We start from the raw sequence: 25556 nt of genomic DNA, 5'->3' as shown, positions 1-25556 counted from the left end.
TGCTTTTTAATATGCTGTTTAGGCTGGTCATAGCTTTTCTTCCAAGGAGCAAGCGTCTTTTAATTTCATGGCTGCAGTCACCATCTGCAATGATTTTGGAGCCTAAGAAAATAAAGTCTGTCACTGTTTCCATTGTTTCCATATCTGTTTGCCATGAAGTGATGGGACTAGATGCCATGATCTTAGTTTTCTGAATGTTGAGCTTTAAGCCAACTTTTTCAGAATCCTCTTTCACTTTCATCAAGAGGCTCTTTAGTTCTTTGCTTTCTGCCATAAGGGTGGTGTCATCGGCGTATCTGACGTTATTGATATCTCTCCCAGCAATCTTGATTCCAGCTTGTGCTTCATCCAGCCCATTATTTCTCATGATGTATTCTGCATAGAAGTTAAATAAGCAGGGTGACAATATACAGCCTTGACATACTCATTTCCCGATTTGGAACCTGTCTGTTTTTCCATGCCCAGTTCTAACTGTTGCTTCTTGACGTGCATACAGATTTCTCAAGAGGCAGGTGAGGTGGTCTGGTAGTCCCATCTCTTTCAGAATTTTCACAGTTTGTTGTGGTCCACACAGTCAAAAGCTTTGGCATAGTCAATAAAGCAAAAGTTGATGTTTTTCTGGAACGCTCTTGCTTTTTCGATGATCCAGTGGATGTTGGCAATTTGATTTCTGGTTCTTCTGCCTTTTCTAAATGCAGCTTGAACATCTGAAAGTTCACAGTTCACATACTGTTGAAGTCTGGCTTGGAGAATTTGAGCATTACTTTGCTAGCGTGTGAGATGAGTGCAATTGTGCAGTAGTTTGAGCATTCTTTGGCATTGCCTTTTCTTTGGGATTGGAAAGAAAACTTTTCCAGTCCTGTGGCCCCTGCTGAGTTTTCCAAATTTGCTGGCATATTGAGTGCATCACTTTCACAGCATCATCTTTTAGGATTTGAAATAGCTGAACTGGAATTCCATCACCTCCACTAGCTTTGTTCGTTGTGATGCTTCCTAAGGCCCACTTGACTTCACATTCCAGGATGTCTGGCTCTAGGTCAGTTGGTTAGTTTTCTGTGATTATGGTTTTCATTCTCTCTGCCCTCTGATGGTTATGGCAGCTTCCTGATGGGAGAGACTGACTGAAGGGGAAACTGGGTCTTGTTCTGATGGGCAGGGCCATGCTCAGTAAATCTTTAATCCAAGAGTCTCTGGCAGAGGCATGGGTCGGGGGCACTGAGTGCAGGGTGTGTGCATGGGACCTTTTGAAGGAGGTCACCATTATCTTCATTACCTCCACCACAGTTTGGCCTCAGGGCAAACAACAAGGAGGGAACACAGCCCCGCCCATCAACAAACAATTGGATGAAAGATTTACTGAAATTGTATTCTTTACTGTCTGAAAATCTGGACACTCTATGAAGACACCAACTTCTTCACCTCTTTATCTTTTACACTGTCTTGTTTCAGGCATCATATCGTCAAAGAAGAATGAATGGATGGATGGATAAAATTATAGGGAACAGATCATTTTAGCACTCATTGTCCCATGGATCTTCCATAAGAAACAGTCTTATCACATTTAGCAGTGAGTATTACTGCCGTCTACCAGTGGGGATGGTTATAGGGTAATGCCAATTTCGTCTCCCTTAAGTGCAGTATTCCTGGAAATACAAAGTTTTAGCATTGAGGCCATCCATGTATGGGTTCTATTCTAATATAAAAAATGTTTGAGTTTACAAAATTAATAGTTCCAAGAGGATGTCTTAACATTTAATTATCTACAATATTTGGGGCACAAGGCTATCTTCCCTTTGAATTTTAAGCTCTCCAACTTACAAAAAATCTTTCTCAGAAGAGACAAAAGTCCCCTCGATGCAGAGTCAAACCACAGGCTGCCTGCTTGAGTTCCCACATCCAGAGCTATCGCCCTTAGAGGAGTGTGGCAAAGCAAGCCCACAACTTCATGGAAGTCCAAGACACACTTCACTTCTGCTGATGGCACTGGGTCAATATGACAAAATAGTCTGTATTCCCAGTTCTGGCTAAATAGAAGAGAGTCATGCCTACAAACAATTTCCCCCGAAGTTCCTCTGTATGTATAATAGGAAACACAGAAATGGATCTAGGCAGGGACTCTGGAAATGTCAGGGCAGTTTCTCCACACTGAGTGTCCTGGAAATGCCAACATATGTGACTACACTTTTCCACACTTGGAGCCCTGATGAAGAAAGGCTATCCCAATCCAGAATTCATGAACTCCGTTCCACAGCTCAACAGGAGAAAACTCAACAAGCTGCTGCAGAAAGCCTGCAAGAAACTTTGCACTGGCCATGTAACATCCACCTGCACCGAGGGAGGTTACAAGATTCAGCCTTGGGACTTCCCTGGTGGTCCAGTGGTTAAGAATCCGCCTGACAATGCAGGGGACATGGGTTAGATCCCTGGTCCAGGAAGATTGTACATGCCATGGGGCAACTAAGCCTGTGCATCATAACTACTGAGTCTGTGCTCCAGTTCAAGAGAAGCCATGGCAAGGAGAAACCCAAGTACCGCAACTACAGACTAGCCCTGGCTCGCTGCAACTAAAGAAAGCCCATGCACAGCAACGAAGACCCAGCACAGCCAAAGTAATTAATTATGAATTTTTGAAAAAAAAAATTCAGCCTTGTAATACATGGTGGTGATGGTGGTGACAGTTACTCCTGTAAGGAAGTTGCTGGGGTCTTTGTCCAGAAAATCCTACTGCACTCTCTTTCAGAAAGACTGCAGGAAAAACTACCCCCAGGACTCAGCACCAAGAAGAGCTTTGCTTTGGGACTTCCGTGGTAGTCTAGCAGTTAAGATTATGAGCTCCCAATGCAGGGAATCAGGGTTTGATCCCTAGTTGGAGAACTAAGATCCCACATGCCATGTGATATGGCCACATACACAAAAAAGAAAAAAAAGAAGAGCTTTGCCTCTACTGAGGATTTAGCTTTGCTGCTAGTTTGTTTTATCTCTTGGATACTGTGGTTACTTTGCGTGTGTGTTAGTCACTGAGTCGTGTCCAACTCTTTGCAACCCCACTGACTGTAGCCTGCCAGACTCCTCTGTCCGAGAAATTCTTCAGGCAAGAATACTGGAATGGGTTGTCATTTCCTTCTCCAGGGAATCTTCCTGACCCAGGGTTTGAACTCGGGTCTCCTGCATTGCAGGCAGATGCTTTACCATCTAAGATACTAGGGAAGCAGGGCAGGGTTCCGCCTTGCTTCTAGAAAGCCTAGAGACAGATTTGCAATCTCTCTTCCATAACGACACTAGACATTATGACAAGCACACTTATGTTCAGACTGCACCTGACTTCATCTTGTTTTCTTGCTCTTGTTTTCTCTCAACTCTAATTTCTTTAACTGTTTTTATTCTCCTGTGTTATATATATATTTATGTGTGTATGCTCAGTGGCTCAGTTGCATCTGACTCTTGTGACCCCACAGACCGTAGCATGCCAGGCTCCTGTGTCCATGGGATTTCCCAAGCAAGAATACTGGAGCAGGTTGCCATCTCCTCCTCCAGGGGATCTTCCCAACCCAGGGATGGAACACACATCTCCTGCATTGGCAGGCAGATTCTTTACCACTGATCTACCTGAGAAACCCATATATATATTTATAAGCTTCTTCAAATCCTTTTGGGAATGAAATACACACACAGTGGATTTTATACCAAACCTTTAGAACCCCTACATCTTGCAAATATACAATTTGGGCTCAGACAGACCTGGGTTTGAAATCTAATCCTGTGGATTTCCAGATACGTGATATCAGGCAAGTCACCTAATACTTCCAAGTTTCCATTTCCTTCTCTTTAAACTGAGGGTAATAACATCTATTAACTATGACTATTAACTATAACTATTAATCTGCTGCTGCTACTGCTGCTAAGTCGCTTCAGTCCTATCCGACTCTGTGCGACCCCATAGACGGCAGCCCACCAGGCTCCCCAGTCCCTGGGATTCTCCAGGCAAGAACACTGGAGTGGGTTGCCATTTCCTTCTCCAATGCATGAAAGTGAAAAGTGAAAGTGAAGTCACTCAGTCATGTCCAACTCTTTGCAACCCCATGGACTGCAGCCTACTAGGCTCCTCCGTCCATGGGATTTTCCAGGCAAGAGTACTGGACTGGGGTGCCATTGCCTTCTCCAATGACCAACCTAGACAGCATATTAGAAAGCAGAGACATTACTTTGCCGACAAAGGTCCGTATAGTCAAAGCTATGGTTTTTCCAGTAGTCATGTATGGATGTGAGAGTTGAACCATAAAGCAAGCCAAGAACCAAAGAATTGATGCTTTTGAGCTGTGGGGTTGGAGAAGACTCTTAAGAGTCCCTTGGACTGCAAGGAGATCCAATCAGTCAATCCTAAAGGAAATCAGTCCTGAATATTCATTGGAAGGACTGATGCTGAAGCTGAAACTCCAATTCTTTGGCCACCTGATGTGAAGAACTGATTCATTGCAAAAGACCGTAATGCTGGGAAAGATTGAAGGCAGGAAGAGAAGGGGACAACAGAGAATGAGATGGTTGGACGGCATCACTGACTTGATGCACATGAGTTTGAGCAAGCTCTGGGAGTTGGTGATGGACAGGGAGGCCTGGCATGCTGCAGTCCATGGGGTCGCAAAGAGTCAGACACAACTGAGCAACTGAACTGAATTGAATAACATCTATTAATATATTGTATAGTGGCTATGAGACTTAAAGATAATTTACTTAAAGAGTTGGTACTTAGTACCTACTACATAAACAGTATCTCTACTGTAATTAGTAACTATGCAGACTGTTACCAAAGAATACCAAAGGCAATGTCTGGAAGACATGGGGACACACGAAAACACGGACAACTTCATCTGACTGTGGAAGCAGAGACGAGCGATATGTCTGCAAGGCAAGGAACACCGAGGATTTCCAGCACTAACCAGAAGCTACAAGAGGCAAGAGTCTTCCCTTGAAGGTTTGGTGGGACCACGGCCCTAATGACACTTTAATTTTGGACTTCTAGACTCCAGAACTATCAGGGAATAAACTTCTATTGTTGTAAGCCACATTGTTCATGGAAATTTACTACAGCAGTCCTGGGAAACTATCAATACTACATTCTCCAACACTTGTAGCCCCAACTGGCAGAAGTGAAATAACCAAGCCAACTTTCAGTCCCATTGACATCTGCCAAGAACTCACGGATACATATCTGGCATGTTTCATGAGGGGCATATGCTGGAAGATCACAAACGAGGGAAAAGACGAGGGAGAGGCTTTGATTTTAGGCTTAAAGGAATTAATTGCCCTCTCTGACTTTACCCCCAAGTACCACTGTGACCTTGGGCAAGTCACTTTATCCCTCGAACCCCAAGTCTGTCTTTCAGTGCCCTTCCAACCCTAAATTCTAGGATTTAGAGTCTGTACTTCACAGGTTAGCTAGAGGGAGGAGAGTTGTCAGGAAGAAAAAAGCCCCCTCGGCATGGCACCCCATGGCTCTACTAGATTATTCTAGACACCATCCTCAAAACCAGGCATTGCTCAGACACTAAAAGAAAAAAAAAGCCTAAAATTTGGAGCATGTGAATTTTCTGTCAAAGAAAAGTCCACTTAAATTTTTCCATAATAATGCCTTTCTTTGTTCTTTATAAATGTTAGGAAATCTTATGACCACATGCAAACTGACAGGAATTTTAAAAAGACACTACCCTTGTTTCTGCCATGGCAATTCCTTTTAAAATTTTTATCCAAGACAAAAGGACATCTCTGTCTATCTCTCAGTCCACTCTCGTTGATTTTCCAAACCACAGGCATATTTGGATACGGTCTGGGGAGAAATCCACATCTATTCAGTGAGTAAAAGAGAGGGCTATTCTGGAAGGTGACCTCTTCTCATCTGAAATGCTTACCACCACCTCAAAAGTGAAAGCCCCAGTAGTGTTAAAATGAACCGAGTGGAACAAGAATTCGGATGGAAGCTGTTCTGGTGAACCCCAAACTGAGGGTAGGTTTTACCGATGGTGCATGTTAATTTACGTACATACTTATTTCACCAGGTGAAGTGTCTTTTCATCAGGGATCCTTTTCTAAAAGCTCCAAGTCGCCCTGTGGAGGAAGTTACTGTATGCATCATTTGAAGCTGGGCTGTGAAAGAGAGACAGCGGGAAGTCTGTCCACTCAGCCTCCCTAAGGGAGCCCTGGGGAATCCCAAAGGTGATCACCGGAAGCACATGATAGGAGAAGTGACAACATTCGGGGGAGGGGGGAAGTCCTGATTTTGGAACCACTCAGCAGTTTCTTCAGCACAAGTTAACACCCAAACTTAAGAAGCGTAAAAACGTCACCTGGCAGGCTTCTATTCAACAAACATCGATGTCTTTATTGAAGAAGTACCATGCATACAAAACTGAGTAAGAGATATGTCTTGCCTGGAGGCAAAGATGTATGAGTCAACCAAATAACACAGAACTATGAGATACTACCTGCATGGAGGTATGTTGGTGTTCATGACCTAACCAGCCCCGGGGAATCCCAAAGACAAAGCAATGGAAGGAGGAGGGGATGCTGAATGAATGCTTCGGCTGCCATCTACCATTCTGTGAACTTCTCAAATCTCCCCAGCACCTGACTTTGCCCGCCCTGTGTCTCTACACCAGAACTAAAACCACCAAATAACTTCCCTGTCACTGAGACACAGCTTCATTATCTTCCCTCAGTCATCCAACAAATAATTACTGAGTACTTAGTACGCGCAGGACGCTGTGAAAGGCCCTGGACCTGTCTGATCCAGGTCTGGTGAGCCATTTTACCCTGGGCTTCATATTCACTAAGGATTTATAATAACACAGATTTAAAAAATCATATCATATCCAAATGATATCAAATATACAGTCACAGAGATACAAGTTCCAGGCTTAAATTTCAAGGCATATCACAATCTTTATAATCCTGTTATGGTAATTTTCAAAACATACGTGCAAGTCTCCCTACTCCCATGCTATAGATCTGCAAGGAAGTGGTCCAGGTGTCTCTGCATGTCTGTGGGCCCTGCAGGCATTCAAGAATGAGCAGCAGACAAGCCAGCTGTTGGACGTGTGCTCACAGAACTTAGTGTTTGATGGGGAGACAGATATCAAGCAAGGACCTACCACACTGATAGCTGTGGTTACTGCAGGGGAGAGAGACATGATGGGGAGCGGAGCTGGCAAGCCAGCTTTCACTTTATCTGAAGTGTTTAAATGTTTACAATACGAACACATCCACCTATTTCCTGTGGAGTCACTGTAAGTTTCTATATCAGGTGCATCATCAAGAGAAGAACAACCAAGAAAGGACCAGGGGAGGGGTGGACCCCAGCGTGGGAGGCAGTGGAAATGGGTGAAACACCAAGTTGTCGCAGCGTCAGGGTTGGTCTGGGCTAAAACAGTTCCACACGACTTTGTGGTGGCCATGGTCTGCACGCCACGTGGAAAGCAGTGCTGGGCATGGATACAACAGGCTTCCCATCTTCGAGCTCCCTACTGGGCTCAATCACCTAGTGACCCCACAAATGCAATGACTAACTTACACGCACTGAGTAACGTAACGTGTGTAGGATCAACATGTTAGGCTCACTCTGGTTCAAAACTTGCCTTTTCCTGGAGTGCTATCAATCTCACCATACGATGCCAAATGCCCACGAGTGAGTCATGGGTATCTCGTCTAGACCTAGATGTCTCATCTTCACTTTGTCAAATTGTGTCTCATCCATTACCAATAACCATGTCATCCCCATGTAAAATTCACACAGTTCCACTGAAAACAGGACATCCCTGATAATCACCTTTCCCCCGATCTAGAGAAATGAGAGCAGATATCATGGAACGATGCATGCTAAGTCACTTCAGATCTGTCCAACTCTTTGAGACCCCATGGACTGCAGTCCGCCAGGCTCCTCTGTCCATGAGATTCTCCAAACAAGAATACTGGAGTGGGTCGCCATGCCCTCCTCCAGGGGATCTTCCCCACCCAGGAATCAAACATTCATTTCTTATGTCTTCCGCATTGGCAGATGGGTTCTTTACCACTAGCTCCAAACTAGGAAGCCCTATGGAACAATGTTAGCATGCGAACACATAGCCCACGGTGACAGACTGGGCAGTTGTGACACACAAATTCTGGAATAAAAACATTTCCTTACACTGTCATTCTTTTTTACTTTCTCATATTTTGAGATGGAGTCAGATGGCATGGCTTTTACAGAAGAGAGGCATGACCAACACCGATCATCCAATAATGCTTCTGATCATGACAGTTATGTGTGACTATGTATGTGTACTCTTTTGTCTTCGTATGGCAGGTACCCTCTTCAGAGTGTGCACAGGTGTCAGGGAAGGGTGCACAAGTAAAACCAGCGCAGAGAAACACAATCGAATGCCCCTGTGCATGAGGTGGACAGCTAGCAGAGGAAAAGTTTCCTGCAGAGGCCTTCATGACTGAGTTGGGCTTCTCTGGAGGCTCAGATGGTAAAGACATTGCCTGCAACACGGGAGACCCTGGTTCGATCCCTGGGTCAGGAAGATTCCCTAAAGAAGGAAATGGCAACCCACTCCAGTATTCTTGCCTGGAAAATCCTATGGACAGAGGAGCCTGGCAGGCTACAGTCCATGGGGTTGCAGAGTCGGACACGACTGAGCCACTTCACTTCACTTCTGCTCTAAGAGGTCAGTGGGGCTGGCATGGTATATAGGCTTGCCAGATAAAATATAGGACACCCAGTTAAACTTAAATTTTAGATAAATAATGAAGGATTTTTAGTACAGGTACATCCCAAATATTGCATGGGTGTTCTGTACTTTTATTTGTTAAATCAAGCAATTCTAATGGTGGAAGAGGTAGACAACATGCCTGTCAATCATCTTTCCTTTCTTGTCATGAATATTGTCAACATCATCAGCACATGAGGAATGAGGTGCATGCTATACCAAAGACCTAGGAACTTCTCCTGTACCCAAAACACTCAGAACATGCTTGCTTCTTCAACCACGGACTCCTTGAGATCATGCACTTATCTTACCCATCCTTCTTCAAGAGCTAGCCCAGTGACTGGCATGTAGTAGATGCTAAAAATACAGTTTTGAATAAATGAGGATAAAATGTGCAATGACAATAAAGGGAAGACATTTGAGGTAAGGGGGATAAGATGACAAAACTGTCCCTGACGGAAAATACAGGGACCTTCAAGGTGGTGGACGATAGCCAAATTTCCAGCCACCTCCATCATCCACTGGTAGAACCTATTAGTATAGAAGTTCAACTGAACAAACTCTTAGCTTGGTTAGTACAACGAAACTGTCTCAAAGCAGCAGGAACTATGCTAAGGTCCCTGAGTGAGTACAGGTGGAGGGGACACAAAATTGGGAGTTCAGCACTTATACAATTATTTACTTTAAAAAGCCAGAATTAAGGAGGACAAAGCACTGTAAAAGCCCCAAAGAGGAACAAGCAGTTCTGACTGAGACAATTCAAGAAGCTTTAGGAATAAGAAGTAGTATGAGGTATGGAAGGAGGTCTGGCCTTCAGAAGACTTAGGCATTTTATAAACATATATTTATTGTTATGCATACATACACAGAGTTTATAAATGCATAGTTCATACTTCTTAATTATTTTTCTTAATGTTTGTAGCATACATACGTCTAGATTTTTTTTCTGTACATGTATGCATGTGTTTATATTTAACAGACTCTATATACTACCATGTAAACTTGCTTTTAAGCTGTAAAGCTTGCCCATCTAAATAACCAAGTATAATCCCACAGCATAATTTTGAATGCTTGCACAGACATTTTCTACTGATGATTTACTTAACCAAGTACCTACTGCTGAACATTTTAATTGTTTTCAGTTTTTCCTGTGATGAACTTCCTGACAGGTAAGTCCTTAGAGACATTCATCATTATTTCTTAGAGATAAATTTCCAGAGGGAGAATTCTGAGTCAAAGATCATGTACATTTTTAAGGCTTTTGATATATGTCACCATTTTGCTCTCAAAGAAGTCTGTGTCAGTTTATAATCCTGTATAAAAGGTCTCATTTCCCGATTATTTTTCTAAGTTAGTCATCGCACAAAATATCTCTGCAAAATCAGAGTTTATACAGAGAGAGCGTATAAAGTAACATATGTAGTAGGTTTTCTTCTCAAAATAAATCAGTCCAAAAAGCCAGGATTTTAAGAAATCTCACTTGTCTACAATTAGTCCTTGGTGCAGCCAATTAATTTAGACATGAACATTTTAAGCCAAATTTCCAGTCAAAGTCTGCCATGCTTGAGGAACGGTGGTTGCTCACCATTCTAAAATGACTTTATTAAAAATTAATGCATTTCTTTTTTTTTAAGGTGGTAATTAAAACTCCCCTCCTTTAATGGCATCCCATTTCAGGTTCCTGGAGGAAAAAAATCCACTTTTTTTGGGCATACCAGAAGAAGCCTCAGTTCAGTTCAGTTCAGTCGCTCAGTCGTGTCCGACTCCCTGCAACCCCATGAATCGCAGCACGCCAGGCCTCCCTGTCCATCACCAACTCCCGGAGTTCACCCAGACTCACGTCCATAGAGTCAGTGATGCCATCCAGCCATCTCATCCTCTGTAGTCCCCTTCTCCTCCTGCCCCCAATCCCTCCCAGCATCAGAGTCTTTTCCAATGAGTCAACTCTTCGCATGAGGTGGCCAAAGTACTGGAGCTTCAGCTTTAGCATCATTCTTCCAAAGAAATCCCAGGGCTGATCTCCTTCAGAATGAACTGGTTGGATCTCCTTGCAGTCCAAGGGACTCGCAAGAGTCTTCTCCAACACCACAGTTCAAAAGCATCAATTCTTCGGCTCTCAGCCTTCTTCACAGTCCAACTCTCACATCCATACATGACCACAGGAAAAACCATAGCCTTGACTAGATGGACCTTTGTTGGCAAAGTAATGTCTCTGCTTTTGAATATGCTATCTAGGTTGTCATAACTTTCCTTCTGGTCAAAGAAAGTGAAAATCATAAATGGTGGACAGCCATCATCACCCCAGGAATATTGGTCCAGGTGTGAATTAGTTTGGCTAAAGTGGGTGATCACCTACTCACATACCTCCTCAGAAACAAATAAGAACAAAAAATCTTTACAGCACACAGAGCTTCTCAGCAAGCAAGAAAATTAAACTAAAGTTTTAAAATACTACTAAACCACATCTAAAAGTTTAGATACTATAAGAGAGAAGTTAATGAGGCAGAAAAATATTCCCCAGTATACAAGCCCCTGGAGGATTTCTAAGAAAGAGATCAGAGGCATACAAAATGCTAGGTGGGGATGGTAAGTGCTGGTTCAGGTTTCACTACAGGAAAGGACAGTTGGAGAGTTCCAACATTTTCTAGTGGCAATACAAAACTAAGTTGGTCTAGTCTTCTATGCGATAAGTGCCATGCTCAATGATCCACTCTGTTTTTCATCTTTCTTGAGACGCAAAAAACTCAAATAAAAGAGAAAATATCCAAATATAGAAGTTTAACAAGACTGGAAAAAAACCTCAACCATGTTATGTTCTAGTGGCCTTACAATCAAATAATCATAGTCATTTGGTCAACGTCTACGATTAACTCCGTGAGAGAAGAGGTTTGGTTATAGGGCCAGGTACAAAAAAATATTTTCTTGGAGGATCGTTCTCTCTTATGTAACAGTGTTGGGTGAGCAAGTGTATAGAATCATAGCTTTCAGGGCTTTCCGAAACAGTCTGCATCTGTCCTGTGCTGGCGATTATATAGGACTGGGATGGATCATCCAGCCATCGATGATAACACAATCATAATGCTCTGCTCACTTTTCTCAAAAAAAAAAAAAAAAAGACAGCACTTCCAAAGTCAGCGTAGTCACCCCAAATCTAAAAAGCCTCAGAGGCAAAGAAGCTGAAATGCTGAGTATCATAAAATGATTAATGCAAAAACTCCTCCTCACCAAAGATACCCAGGTGTATAAAAGGCACACAAAGGAATACTTCAGACCTAAAACCTCATTGTCAACCTCTGAATCTTGTGGATTTTTCACCTCCATGGGCGAGGGGAAAAAAATGATCACCAAGCCTGATGGGATTCGAAAGTATGTGTGGCTGGCGTGCCTCATGGGTCTGTTTATCACTGGCATCCTCTCTCTGGACTGTAACTCGCTGAATGTTCGCCTGAGGAGAGTCACCTGGCAGAATCTGCAACTTCTGAGCACAATGAGCAATTCATTTCCTATAGAGTGTCTACAAGAAAGAAAAGCTTTCGAGTTGCCCCAAGAGATCCTCTCATACACCCAGCCTCTGCAGAAGAACATCAAGGAGGCCTTCTATGAAATGTCCAAACAGGCCTTCCACATCTTCACTCAAGACACCTTCCAATCCACTTGGGAAGAGAAACACCTGAGACAAGTCCAGATCGGACTTGATCACCAGCTGCAGTACCTGGAGCAATGCTTGGAAGAAGAGGAGGAGGAAAATGAAGACACAAGAGAGAGGGAAGAGCTTCTCTCAGCCGGAGAGGAGACCCTCAGGAAACCCTCAGGAGCTCCGGTCCTCCAGCTGGGCAATCTAGATCTGAGGAGATATTTCAACAGGATAGACAGGTTCCTCAAAGATAAGAAACACAGTCACTGCGCCTGGGAGATTGTCCGAGTGGAAATCAGAAGATGCTTCTACTTCTTTCAGAAACTCACAGCATTACTCAGGAGGAGATAAGGTATTCATGTATTCTAAGAATTAAAATTCTGTTTCTCCCACAATCTTGTTTTCCTTCTCATCCTCCTTCATCTTCTTTTTAAGGCTTGTGCCGTGCCATGGCTCCCCTTGACCGGATTATTGGTGGTTTGGGTAACGGTCATTTTTTCTGCAGTTTGGCCTGGCAGCATCGGCCACATTCACCTCTCTAAACAAGGCGATGCCTACCACCCCCTGGGTGATCAAGAGTCTTGTTAGGAAATCCTGAAGACAGTTTTAGAGGAAGACTTGCCCTCCCATCCTCTTTTCTCTGTTCCTCTTTCCTTTTGCTCTTTTGTACTTGCTTTGTTGCTTTTGAACTCCCTCAAACCAATGGCCAGAGGACATGGCTCAGAGAATACTGCAAAATCTAACACCTCAATGGCTTAACTCTCTTGCTGCCAAGATTGTTTATTCTAGGAAAGTTCAGCACATTACAAGAGCCTGTACAAGACCCCATAGAATTAAAACCTTTCCTGTTCCCTACTCTAAAAAAAAAAAATAGAAATTTTGGACCCATTTGCTTCTCAGCCTGGTTTGGTTAAAATGATAGAAACTTTGCGGGTTGGTATTTTATTACTGCAAGACAGTGAAGATCTGTAATGATATTAGATGGTTGAATGAGATGACCATTAAAGTCTCATTCAACTTTTAAGAGCTTATGATTCTAATACAAACAGCATTGGTCATTCCCAATACATATCATGCGATTTTGACACTTAAAAGCATGAAAAATGCTATAGAGAAGTTTAATATCTGTCTTTTTTTTGTTTGTTTTGTAGCTGAAATGAAATACCTATGCTTAGACTACGGAAGAATTTCACACTGGAGTCTTCCCAACTAGAAGGCCACTTTCTGCTTGTTAAATAAACTAATCTTCTTACTAATATACGACACTTTAATATACTTTATCTTTTTGAAAGTTATTTTGTACCTAGATTACCCAGATTATTTACTTAAATTTTCTTGTGTGGTCCTTCATTTGTATTAATTCACCTTCTAGTTGAATTTTCTCTACCTTTCTCTCTCCCTTCTACCCCATTTCAGAATCATCTACCTTCAGGCAAGAATTAACAGAGAGATTGTGGCTACCCAAATGCATCACAGAGAGTATCCAGTTCAACTCCTGGAAGGCCTTTACTTGCTATTTGTTTTCAAAGCATGCTGCTAAAAGGTTTAGACTCAAGATTCATCCATAGTTAAATAGTTGGATAGTTAAACTCCAACATAGTTGTACTGAGAAAGTATTAAAACAAAACTCAGTTCAAAAGTTAGAAGAAATGTTTAAAAGAACAAGAACTAGTTGTGGATCACAGTGTACTGGTTACCAGTAGAAGGATCAGACAATAAAACAAGTTCATATCATCCATTTAGTAACAGTAACTCATCAGTAAGTGTTGTAAATTTTTAAAAAGCATTACAAGCTATAAAGGAATTGGGACATGCAAGCTACAAGGCAGAAAGTATACATTTGATATTTTCCATGAATTTCTCTAATAATGCCTTTGCATGATCGCCTTAATGATTCTCCTGGGACCATGTCAGTTACTTTAGCAATTGATGGCTGCAGTCTTGCCAAATGTTTGCAATAATACAGAAGGAAAGAAAATCAGCACTTCTAGTCAATAGAGCTCGTCTGATTGTACCAGCAGGGGCGGAAGTCACAACGGGATGCTTTTATTCAGAGCACCACTAGTCAGAAAAAGGAGAATATTCTCACTGAAAAATAGGTAAGGACACAAACTGGTAACATCACAAGAAATACTAACAGACAATATGAAAAATGTTTATTCTCATTTGTGATTAGAGAAATGTAAAAGAAGGTAATAAGATACTCCCCTCTCATCAGTCTGGTAGAGATTAAAAAAAAAAAAAAGAGTGGTAATGTAGAGTATCAGTGGAGTGCAGGGTACAAAAGAAAAAAATCCTATGTATTGATGGGGAAATGGTAACTGGCACAAGTTTCCTACAGGACAATATAGCTATCTTAAATGTCATAAAAAAAAGTACATTAACCCCTTAGACCTAGTTATCCTATCTCCAGAAATTTATTCCATGTAAGCAATTGGATAAGATTGTTCAATGTAGCCTTATTTATAATATCCCTCCTCCTTCTGTTTTAATTTTCACCTCTGTATTTTTTATTTTTTCTTCAATGCTGGGGAGGGTCTTCTTCTAATCCTAAAATTAAAGAAGTCGTACAAGCTTATCTTTCCCTATAATTACCCTATTTTCCTTACTGGAGTAGACTGGGACAGACATTGCCCTTTCACTTTGTTAAGGATGCTTTTAGACACTTCTTGAGCAACCCAGGCACTTCCTGCTTTTCTAGTGCTGCTGCTGCTAAATTTCAAAGGAATCCTTCCGTGGGGATCATTTTCATAATGCAGTATTTGTAAAGTGCCTTCTGGTGCTTCTAAGATTTTGCTTTCTGTCTTCTGTGGGTCCCACTGGTAACATCCAGAAATTACTGGAGAATGTGTTGTGTGTGTCCTCTCTGCCGACTTCGTCTCCTTTGTTCCTCTTTATTAAATGGAAGCTCAAAAGTTCCCACTCTGGTAGGGCAAACTCCTGTAGCTGTGCAGAGCCACAGTGTCTACTTAAAACCTTCCAGTGGGTACAAGGTCACAGGTGTTCATACAGAAGCTTCCTCCCTCCCCTGGCTTGGGGCACAGATCAAAAAGTGAAGGATAAAAAAAAAAAATAAGAGCCTCCCTGAGCCTTCCTGGGAGAGGCACTGACTGTATGTCAGACAGAAAAAGCTAACAATAGTATATGTAAGGCTATGTGCAGGTATACATTTCAACAGGTGTACAGACACAGTCTCCCCTCACCAGCTAAGCAACTCTGGGAGCACCATCTGGGGACCCTGCCCTCTGAGAGTGGCTACTACGTTTTTGCCCAAATTCTATTCCCCCCACCCTCCGAGGCATAGTTGATTTACAATATTATATTAGTTTCAGGTGTAAGTCCTAGGTCTTTAATAATCCTCGGTCACTAAGAATAAGCACCGTGTTTAAGCACACAACTTGATCGGAAAGGCAGAGTAATAACAGGGTCCCTATAACCTCACCGGAGAAGGCAATGGCACCCCACTCCAGTACTCTTGCCTGGAAAATTCCATGGACGTAGGAGCCTGCAATCCCTTGAGTCGCTAAGAGTCAGACATGTCTGAGAGACTTCACTTTCTTTCTCTTTTCACTTTCATGCATTGGAGAAGGAAATGGCAACCCACTCCAGTGTTCTTGCCTGGAGAATCCCAGGGACAGGGGAGCCTGGTGGGCTGCCATCTATGGGGTCGCACAGAGTCGGACACGACTGAAGCAACTTAGCTTAGCTTTAGCTTATAACCTCACCGGCGCACTCACAGGGGAATTCGGTCCCCAGCTACAGATTCGCAGGGACTGAGAAACGTCTACACAGTCAGTGCTGAGTCCTCCAGGTCTGCTCTTACCAAATGTTGAGGGGGTATCCGGGCTTTAAACTGGAGCTCTGTGCGAAGTCAGGACCCCAGGTTCATTCTGGAGGGAGCCACTTCACTCCTATTTCTAAGCAAAGTCTCGAGGCTTCCTAGGTTATTTCTATATCTCCATTAGTGGCTCGGCGGTATAGAATCCGCCTACAATGCAGCAGAGTCAGGAGACCCGAGTTACAGAAGGGGACCCTTCCCGACATGGGTCGGGAAGATCCTCTGAAGAAGGAAATGACAACCCATTCCAGTGTTCTTGCCTGGGAAATTCCATGGACTACAGTCCACCGGGTCGCAAAAGGGTCGGACACGACTGAGCACAGCACAGTACACACGCTCTCCTTAAGGAGGGCGACTCGCCTGGCCTTCGGCCCTTGGAAACTCAGAGCCTTAGTCTCAGAGCCTTAGATTTAGCTATTTGCCTATCAGATCTGCCCTAATCCCGTCCCACCGCCTTTCAACGGGCCAACCACAAGCCTTTAGGCGGAGATTGGAATCCACCGGAACTCACAGGAAAAGGGCACCCGGGATTGGGGCAGCACCTCGCTTCCACTCTCTCCCGCGAGCGGCACCTTCTGGATCTGCGCTCCGCGGCGCGCTAGGGATAAGATCTGAGAAATGCGCCCGGGGCCACAGGCAGCGGAGGAGGCGGGGAAGGAACAACTTTCCCTCCGCCCTCTCACCGCAAGGCCCGGGAGGGGCGGCCCCGCAGGGGTCGGGCTCCTCGCCTTCCCCAGGCAGGCTCCCCGGCGCAAGCTGGCCGGGAGGCTGGCGTAGGGGGGCGGGGGAGGAGGACGAGAGGGGCTTCCTTGTCTCCCGAGCCCCGCCAGATGTTAGAAAGGCGAACAATAGGGGAAACGCCGAGAAACAAAAGGCCATTCGCCTCGACCTCCATCGGCTCTGTCGCGTGGTCCCTGCGGGACGGACGTCTGGGAGGGGTCAGGGAGGTGGGTGAGGGGGGATCTTGAGAAGTCTGGGGTGTCGGTCTGGTACTTACTTGCCAGGCGCCGGAGGTCGGCCCTGTACCCTTCCAGAGGGGTCCAAAGGCCGGGAGGAGCAATCAGAGGAAAGTTGAAGGGTTTTCACCTTCTTCCTGAGTGCAGGGAAAGGGAGGGGCTGGATTCCAGATGTTTGACAGTTGTTGGCCCAGGGGTTACGAAGGATTTGTACGCCCTTTACACACCCTCTCCCTTCGCGAAGCATCAGCAGTCCCCGGGGCGACCCGGCCGACGCAGCGGAGTTTCCCCTTCTGAGTCCCGAGCCGAGCCTCCGCCTTCAATACCAAGACGCCCTAAACGTGGTCCCCCTGCCCGGGCGCACTTTGGTAAAAGTTTGTCTTCCCGCCACCCACAGTCCAGCATGCACTCTGCAATCATCTGCGATCCGGGATGGATTCGGGGACAGAGTCGTACCCGCCCCCTCCTCCCCAAGACAAGAACGAGTTCATTGATAGATCTTTAAAAATCAAGGCCCCGGAGCCCGGAGAGGACTCTCGTTCCAACCCGGGAAGGGAGCGGGAGGAGGCTGCCAGAAGCCAAGACGCGGGCAGGGGTCTGAGGCGGATTCCAGCCCCGGAAGCAGGCGGAGGGCGGGCGGGGAAACAGGGTCCGCCGCCTCCCGCCCTCCTGTTGCACTCGCCCCAGGTGTGCCCCGCACCTCTAAACCGCCCGGGCGCGACCCGGGGCGAGCGGCTGCGAGCTGCGCCACCTCCCCTCGCTCGAAGCGAGTTCTCACTCACCGTGGGGTTTTACCTTCAGCCCCGGGGCCCTGTCGGCTCGCCGCGCCGGGGCAGCTGCAGGCGGCGCGAGAGGAAGAGGGTGAGCTCGGGGCAGGAGGGGCGACGCTCGCGGATCCAGTGAGGGGCTCCCGGGCCAGCGCGCGCGGTCTCAGCAAGCGCGCGGGCGAGCGAGCACCGGGCTCCAGCTGCCGCCGCCGCCGCTCCAGAGCAGCCCCCACCGGCACCCGCAGAACGGCTCTCTTTTGCCAGGGCGCGAGCGGAGCGGGGACCCCCTGGCGGCCGCCTTCGGAATGGCAGCTCCCTTGGGAAGAGACGTCAGGTCGCCTTAAGGTCATCGTCCCTCCGGAAAGAGGTGGGGAATGGACCGTCTGAGCCGGGCTCCCAGCCTTGTGGAAAAAACATTGACCCTCTGGCCAGGGCGGGGAGAAAGCTATCAGATCAGAAAGAATGAGTTCTGGATCCACCATGGTCACATCCAAGGCACCTAGAGAGGGGGAAATTGCTTACCTTCTCCCAAGATTTTTTGACTTGAAAAATGCTATGGACTGCCGGACAGAGAATAGCAGTCATCATTGGAAAATACTTCAAGATTCTAGCAAATTCACTAGAATAAGCTGAGGGTAATTGTCTTCCATATTTTTTTATTCCTCGTATAATAACATCTTCGTCCACATCGACTGCGAAGTATACCAAATGACTAGGTATTACATTTTCTAATTCTCAGTACACACTTTAAAGAAGTTTAGAAACATATTAAGTAGAAACTAGACTACACAGAGAAACATCTCTCCCCCAAAAGCGGTTTCCACAACTACCAAGTGAGAACCTCTAAACCCACACTCAACCTTTACAATATCAAGTCTGATATTATAAGAAATATTTAATAGTCATGGTCTAATGATATCAACCCTGAATTAAAGGATTCCACTGAATTTTGTGTCATTTGGCAATGCAAAGATACTGAAGACTGTGAGTATAAAACTCAAACTCAAGAAGAAAAAATGGTCAGGTACTAAAACCCATCCAACTAAGAAATGTTTCGAGTCACTGTTGACTCATGCAATCTCATTTCTAAGCTGTCTCAAACCTCATTCACTTCTTTAAAGCTCCTTCTGTCCTTTGGCCTCATGGCAATCAACTCTTCTTCCTCATCCAGAGCAATTAGGGTGAAAGTATCTCTTAATTACTCTAGTTTACCTTCAGTAGTCCTTCTGTTTCACTCCTTTTCCCAAATCGGGAGGAGCCTGCTGCCTGCCCTAGAATTCTCATTACAGAGTTTTTCTGTTCTGTCAAGAAGAGAGGAAAAATAAGTTTTTCTGTCTCAGAAACTAGAGAAGAACATCAAGAGCCAACTTCTGCCCTTGAAGAAAAGGCTCAAGCTCCAGGGCACAGACAGGCAGAGTATGCGTAGGGCAAAGAAAACACTGGATTCTAATCAATAAGCATTCATGGAACTGTCTCTGCCCCTCTGCTTGGGTTTCAGCCTTGCCTCATCCCACTTGCTTCCCTTAGTGGCCCCTTCAATGGGGAGCAACAGTGAAGCTGGTGGGTTTGGGGGGAGACTTCATTATTTCCTGGGCTAACTTTCACCGGTGAGTGGGGTCAGTATGATGAATCACGTCCCATCTTCCTGATCCAGCTTCCCTGCCTGTGAGCTGGTGACTGGAAGAGGATGGCTCAACCTTCAGAATCTGCCCTGAAAGGCCAGCATTTTCAATCCAAGCCCTCCTTGGTCCAGTTTCTTAGTCTATTCAAGCTAGTGAAAGCAAATACTGTAGACTGGGCGGCTGATAAACAGAAATGACTTCTCACAGTTCTAGAGGCTGGGATGTCCAAGAGGAGTGCCCTGGCAGATTTGGTGTTTGACGATGGCCCATTTCCTCACTGACATCTTTTCTCTGTGTCCTCACATGGCAGAAGGGGGCAAGGAAGCTTTCTCAGGCCTCTTTGTTGTTTTTTGTTGTTGTTGTTTTTAATAATTTAATTTTTGCTGCACACAGGCTTTCTCTAGTTGTGGCAAGTGGGGGGCTACTTTTCGTTATCGTGCACAAACTTCTTATTTGGTTGTGTCTCTTGTTGCAGAATGCAGGCCTAAGGCTCCAGACTTCAGGAGTTATGGCATATGGGCTCAGCAGTTGCAACTCCCAGGCTCTAGAGCACAGGTTCAGTAGTTGTGGTACATGCTATGAGGCGTGTGGAATCTTCCTGGAACAGGAATAGAACCTATGTCTCCTACACTGGCAGGCAGATTCTTATCCACTGAACCACCATGGAAGTCCTCTCAGGCCTCTTTGATAAGGGCACTAATTCTATTCACAAGGGCCCCTGACTTGTGATCTAGTTCAGTTCAGTCGCTCAGTTGTGTCTGACTCTTTGCGACCCCATGAATCGCAGCATGCCAGGCCTCCCTGTCCATCACCAACTCCCAGAGTTCACCCAGACTCACGTCCATCGAGTCAGTGATGCCATCCAACCATCTCATCCTCTGTCGTCCCCTTCTCCTCCTGCCCCCAATCCCTCCCAGCATCAGAGTCTCTTCCAATGAGTCAACTCTTGGCATGAGGTGGCCAAAGTACTGGAGTTTCAGCTTTAGCATCATTCCTTCCAAAGAACACCCAGGACTGATCTCCTTTAGAATGGACTGGTTGGACCTCCTTACAGTCCAACGGACTCTCAAGAGTCTTCTCCAATACCACAGTTCAAAAGCATCAATTCTTCAGCTCTCAGCTTTCTTCACAGTCCAACTCTCACATCCATACATGACCACTGGAAAAACCATAGCCTTGACTAGATGGACCTTTGTTGGCAAAGTAATGTCTCTGCTTTTGAATATGCTCTCTAGGTTGGTCATAACTTTCCTTCCAAGGAGTAAGCGTCTTTTAATTTCATGGCTGCAGTCACCATCTGCAGTGATTTTGGAGCCCCCCAAAATAAAGTCTGACACTGTTTCCACTGTTTCCCCATCTATTTCCCATGAAGTGATGGGACCGGATGCCATGATCTTAGTTTTCTGAATGTCGAGCTTTAAGCCAAATTTTTCACTCTCCTCTTTCACTTTCATCAACAGGCTTTTGAGTTCCTCTTCACTTTTGGCCATAAAGGTGGTATCATCTGCATATCTGAGGTTCTTGCTATTTCTCCCGGCAATCTTGATTCCAGCTTGTGCTTCTTCCAGCCCAGCGTTTCTTATGATATACTCTGCATAGAAGTTAAATAAGCAGGGTGACAATATACAGCCTTGACGTACTCCTTTTCCTATTTGGAACCAGTCTGTTGTTCCATGTCTAGTTCTAACTGTTGCTTCCTGACCTGCATACAGGTTTCTCAAGAGGCAGGTCAGGTGGTCTGGTATTCCCATCTCTTTCAGAATTTTCCACAGTTTATTGTGAACCACACAGTAAAAGGCTTTGGCATAGTCAAGAAAGCAGAAATAGATGTTTTTCTGGAACTCTCTTGCCTTTTCGATGATCCAGCAGAAGTTGGCAATTTGATCTCTGGTTCCTCTGCCTTTTCTAAAACCAGCTTGAACATCTGGAAGTTCACGGTTCACGTATTGCTGAAGACTGGCTTGGAGAATTTTGAGCATTGTTTTACCAACGTGTGAGATGAGTGCAATTGTGTGGTAGTTTGAGCATTCTTTGGCATTGCCTTTCTTTGGGATTAGAATGAAAACTGACCTTTTCCAGTCCTGTGGCCACTGCTGAGTTTTCCAAATTTGCTGGTATATTGAGTGCAGCACTTTCACAGCATCATCTTCCAGGATTTGAAATAGCTCAACTGGAATTCCATCACCTCCACTAGCTTTGTTCATAGTGATGCTTCCTAAGGCCCACTTGACTTCACATTCCAGGATGTCTGGCTCTAGGTGAGTGATCACACCATCGAGATTATCTGGGTCATGAAGATCTTTTTTGTACAGTTCTTCTGTATATTCTTGCCACCTCTTCTGAATATCTTCTGCTTCTGTAGGTCCATACCATTTCTGTCCTTTATCAAGCCCATCTTTGCATGAAATGTTCCCTTGGTATCTCTAATTTTCTTGAAGAGATCTCTAGTCTTTCCCATTCTGTTGTTTTCCTCTATTTCTTTGCATTGATCTCTGAGGAAGGCTTTCTTATCTCTTCTTGCTATTCTTTGGAACTCTGCATTCAGATGCTTATATCTTTCCTTTTCTCCTTTGCTTTTCACTTCTCTTCTTTTCACAGCTATTTGTAAGGCCTCCTCAGACAGCCATTTTGCTTTTCTGCATTTCTTTTTCTTGGGGATGGTCTTGATCCCTGTCTCCTGTACAATGTCACGAACCTCTGTCCATAGTTCATCAGGCACTCTATCTATCAGATCTAGGCCCGTAAATCTATTTCTCACTTCCACTGTATAATCATAAGGTATTTGATTTAGGTCATACCTGAATGGTCTAGTGGTTTCACCTACTTTCTTCTATTTAAGTCTGAATTTGGCAATAAAGAGCTCATGATCTGAGCCACAGTCAGCTTCTGGTCTTGTTTTAGCTGACTGTATAGAGCTTCTCTGTCTTTGGCTGTAAAGAATATAATCAATCTGATTTCAGTGTTGACCATCTGGTGATGTCCATGTGTAGAGTCTTCTCTTGTGTTGTTGGAAGAGGGTGTTTGCTATGACCAGTGACTTCTCTTGGCAAAATTCTATTAGCCTTTGCCCTGCTTCATTCTGTACTCCAAGGCCAAATTTGCCTGTTACTCCAGATGTTTCTTGACTTCCTGCTTTTGCATTCCAGTCTCCTATAATGAAAAGGACATCTTTTTGGGGTGTTAGTTCTAAAAGGTCTTGTAGGTCTTCATAGAACCGTTCAGCTTCTTCAGTGTTACTGGTTGGGGCATAGACTTGGATTACTGTGATATTGAATGGTTTGCTTTGGAAACAAACTGAGATCATTCTGTCGTTTTTGAGATTGCATCCAAGTACTGCATTTTAGACTCTTTTGTTGACCATGATGGCTACTCCATTTCTTCTGAGGGATTCCTGTCCACAGTAGTAGATATAATGGTCATCTGAGTTAAATTCACCCATTCCAGTCCATTTTAGTTTGCCGATTACTAGAATGTTGACGTTCACTCTTGCCATCTCTTGTTTGACCACTTCCAATTTGCCTTGATTCATGGACCTAACATTCCACGTTCCTATGCAATATTGCTCTTTACAGCATCAGACCTTGCTTCTATCACCAGTCACCTACACAACTGGGTATTGTTTTTGCTTTGGCTCCATCCTTTTATTCTTTCTGGAGTTATCTCCACTGATCTCCAGTAGCATATTAGGTACCTACCAACCTGGGGAGTTCCTCTTTCAGTATCCTATCATTTTACCTTTTCATACTGTTCATGGGGCGGTCCAAGGAGCAGTGGCTGTGCTGGTGCAGGAGGGCTGAGAGGAGCTACTCTACATTCAAGGTCAGGAGGGACAGCGGTGAGGAGATACCCCTCGTCCAAGGTAAGAGAAACCCAAGTAAGACGGTAGGTGTTGCGAGAGGGCATCAGAGGGCAGACACACTGAAACCATAATCACAGAAAACTAGTCAATCTAATCACACGGACCACAGCCTTGTCTAACTCATGACACTAAGCCAGCCGTGTGGGGTCACCCAAGACATGCGGATCATGGTGGAGACGTCTGACAGAATGTGGTCCACTGGAGAAGGAAATGGCAAACCACTTCAGTATTCTTGCCTTGAGAACCTTGTGACCTAATCACCTCCTAAAGGCCCCACCTCTCAACACCATCACTTTGTGGGCTGTCATTCAAACGTATGAATTTTGTTTGGAGGCGACACAAGCATTCACTGTAGAGCATCTTGGGCTACATCTCTTCTCCAATCCAGGTTTTGTCAGAACCCTTTTTGTACAGAAAACCAATCCCATCATGAATTGAAGCAGCTATTGTTTCCCACTGACTATTTATTATTTCTTATGCATATGTGTCTTAGGTTGTTTGGAAAAGTAAGCTAAATGCAAAGAATGGGGGAGTGGGAAGGATTCAGATACCCAAAGTTCACCCACACTCATTGGATCCTCCCCATCAGACTCGCTCACACTGCTGTCTTCCCTATCTCTGGGAAGGGCTGCTCCAACCTGTCAGTTGCATAAGGGCCCCGTGGAATCATCTTTGACTTTTCTCCTTTTCTATTCCACCTCTACACTATCTGAAAATCTCACTGATTTTTATCTTCAAGAGATATCCAGAAGCAGATCTCAGCCCACCACCCCCACAGTTGCCAGCATGGTCCAGTCACAGATACAGGCAGCCTGGAATACTGCAATAGCGTGCGAACTGGTTCCTCTGCTTACTGCCCACCCTGTATCTGCTTTCCTGCCCATATGTCACCGGTGTCATTCCTTTAAAATGTGTGTTGCATTTTGTCACTCTGCTACTCAAAAATCCTCCCGGGCCTTCCTGTCTTACTCAGAGTAAACCCAACACAAATCAGCATTCCTTCATCTCTGACTTTGTCTCCTCTTACTTTCCCCATCACAAATTCCGCTCCATCCACACTGCCCTCTTTGATTCCCCCAAATACCAAGTAAACTTCTACCTCAACACTTGCTGCGCCCTCTGCCAGGAACACTCTTCAAGCAGATACTTAGTGGGTGGCTACCTCATTTCCTTCAGCACTTACTCAAAAGTCACTGGAGCCTCCTCTTTCAAGTCTGTTTAAAATTACAATCAACTCCCATTCGCCTCTCCAGTTTCCTCCATTGGATTTGTTGCCATGTGATATACATTATATGTCGTGGTCCGGGCGCGGGTTGGAAAAGAATTTCCAGACATGAGGCAGAATGAGAGGGAAATAAAGTTTATTAGAGTGGGAGACACTGTTAGAACAGCGGGCCAGCTCAAGGGAGAACTGGTGTTGAACAGGGGTCCTTAGTCCACTTGTATACCTAGGTACAAGGAGTGGGATAGGGGTCTTGCAGTTCATTTGCTGCTTGGATGAGGCACATATACTGGGTGGGGGAGAGGGAAGTAAGGTAAATATCTTCTCTCTATGGGGTAGGAGGGGAGACAGGTTATACTGCTCAGGAGGACCTGAAATCTGTTAATAGTTACAACATGGGGGAAGGAAGGACGATAAGGGTATGGTTTTTCTGTTCCTGCATTCCAAGATGCTCCTTGGTTTTACCTGCTCTTTCGCCCTTGGGTCACCACATTCTTCCCTCTCTTTATTTTTACGGCCAGTTCTTTGGCCCCTTTGGATACCCTGCTCGTGTCTAACTATCTACCTATTTCCCTTCTCAGACATTTGGGAACCCAGTCTCAAAGGAAAAGGGGTGATGACCACTCAGGCTTCTTCAGGCTGTACAGGGGCATCGTGAGGCTCTGGGTTCCCTTTGCCTGCTCTCTGCCAGGGTGCATTTACGATTTACAGAGGGAGATGGGAATTCATGGAATGATAAGGCGACTTGTTTCAGCATTGTCTGGGTGTTGGCCAGGGAATATTCTTATCATACTATCACTTAGAGATTTGTTGTATTCTAGAAGAAACAAACTTAACAAGAAAGTTAAAAGTACGTGGCCCAGAGATGAACAGAAGTGGAAAAGCTTCTGAGGACCTAGCCAGGAGAACCAGGATCAGAC

General features: G+C 44.8%; 2 protein-coding genes across 5 annotated transcripts in view; one reads left to right on the top strand and one right to left on the bottom strand.

The window, feature by feature from the left end:
- The window catches only part of MOB3B (MOB kinase activator 3B), a 234408-nt gene extending 216213 nt beyond the window's left edge, over positions 1 to 18195 (bottom strand). Inside the window, exons 1-2 of one of the 4 annotated variants that reach the window (XM_059889207.1) lie at positions 17949 to 18195; positions 17208 to 17303 (exon numbers count right to left, since the gene is read on the bottom strand). The gene's annotated coding sequence lies outside the window, so the exon portion shown is untranslated. 4 annotated transcript variants of the gene reach the window in all.
- On the top strand, positions 12076 to 14172 carry IFNK (interferon kappa). Its single transcript, NM_001206423.2, has 2 exons — positions 12076 to 12724; positions 13789 to 14172. The coding sequence occupies exon 1, from the start codon at positions 12076 to 12078 to the stop codon at positions 12721 to 12723; it is 648 nt and encodes a 215-aa protein (NP_001193352.1). The 3' UTR covers position 12724; positions 13789 to 14172.
- Positions 18196 to 25556: the final 7361 nt, after the last annotated feature.

This window comes from Bos taurus, chromosome 8, assembly GCF_002263795.3.
Source record: "Bos taurus isolate L1 Dominette 01449 registration number 42190680 breed Hereford chromosome 8, ARS-UCD2.0, whole genome shotgun sequence".
Lineage (NCBI taxonomy): Eukaryota > Metazoa > Chordata > Mammalia > Artiodactyla > Bovidae > Bos > Bos taurus.
This window is presented reverse-complemented; position numbering and strand designations above follow the sequence as displayed.

What these genes read in the sequence shown, in the direction of transcription:
- IFNK (NM_001206423.2), top strand. Translation starts at nt 12,076, where the DNA reads ATGATCACCAAGCCTGATGGGATTCGAAAGTATGTGTGGCTGGCGTGC.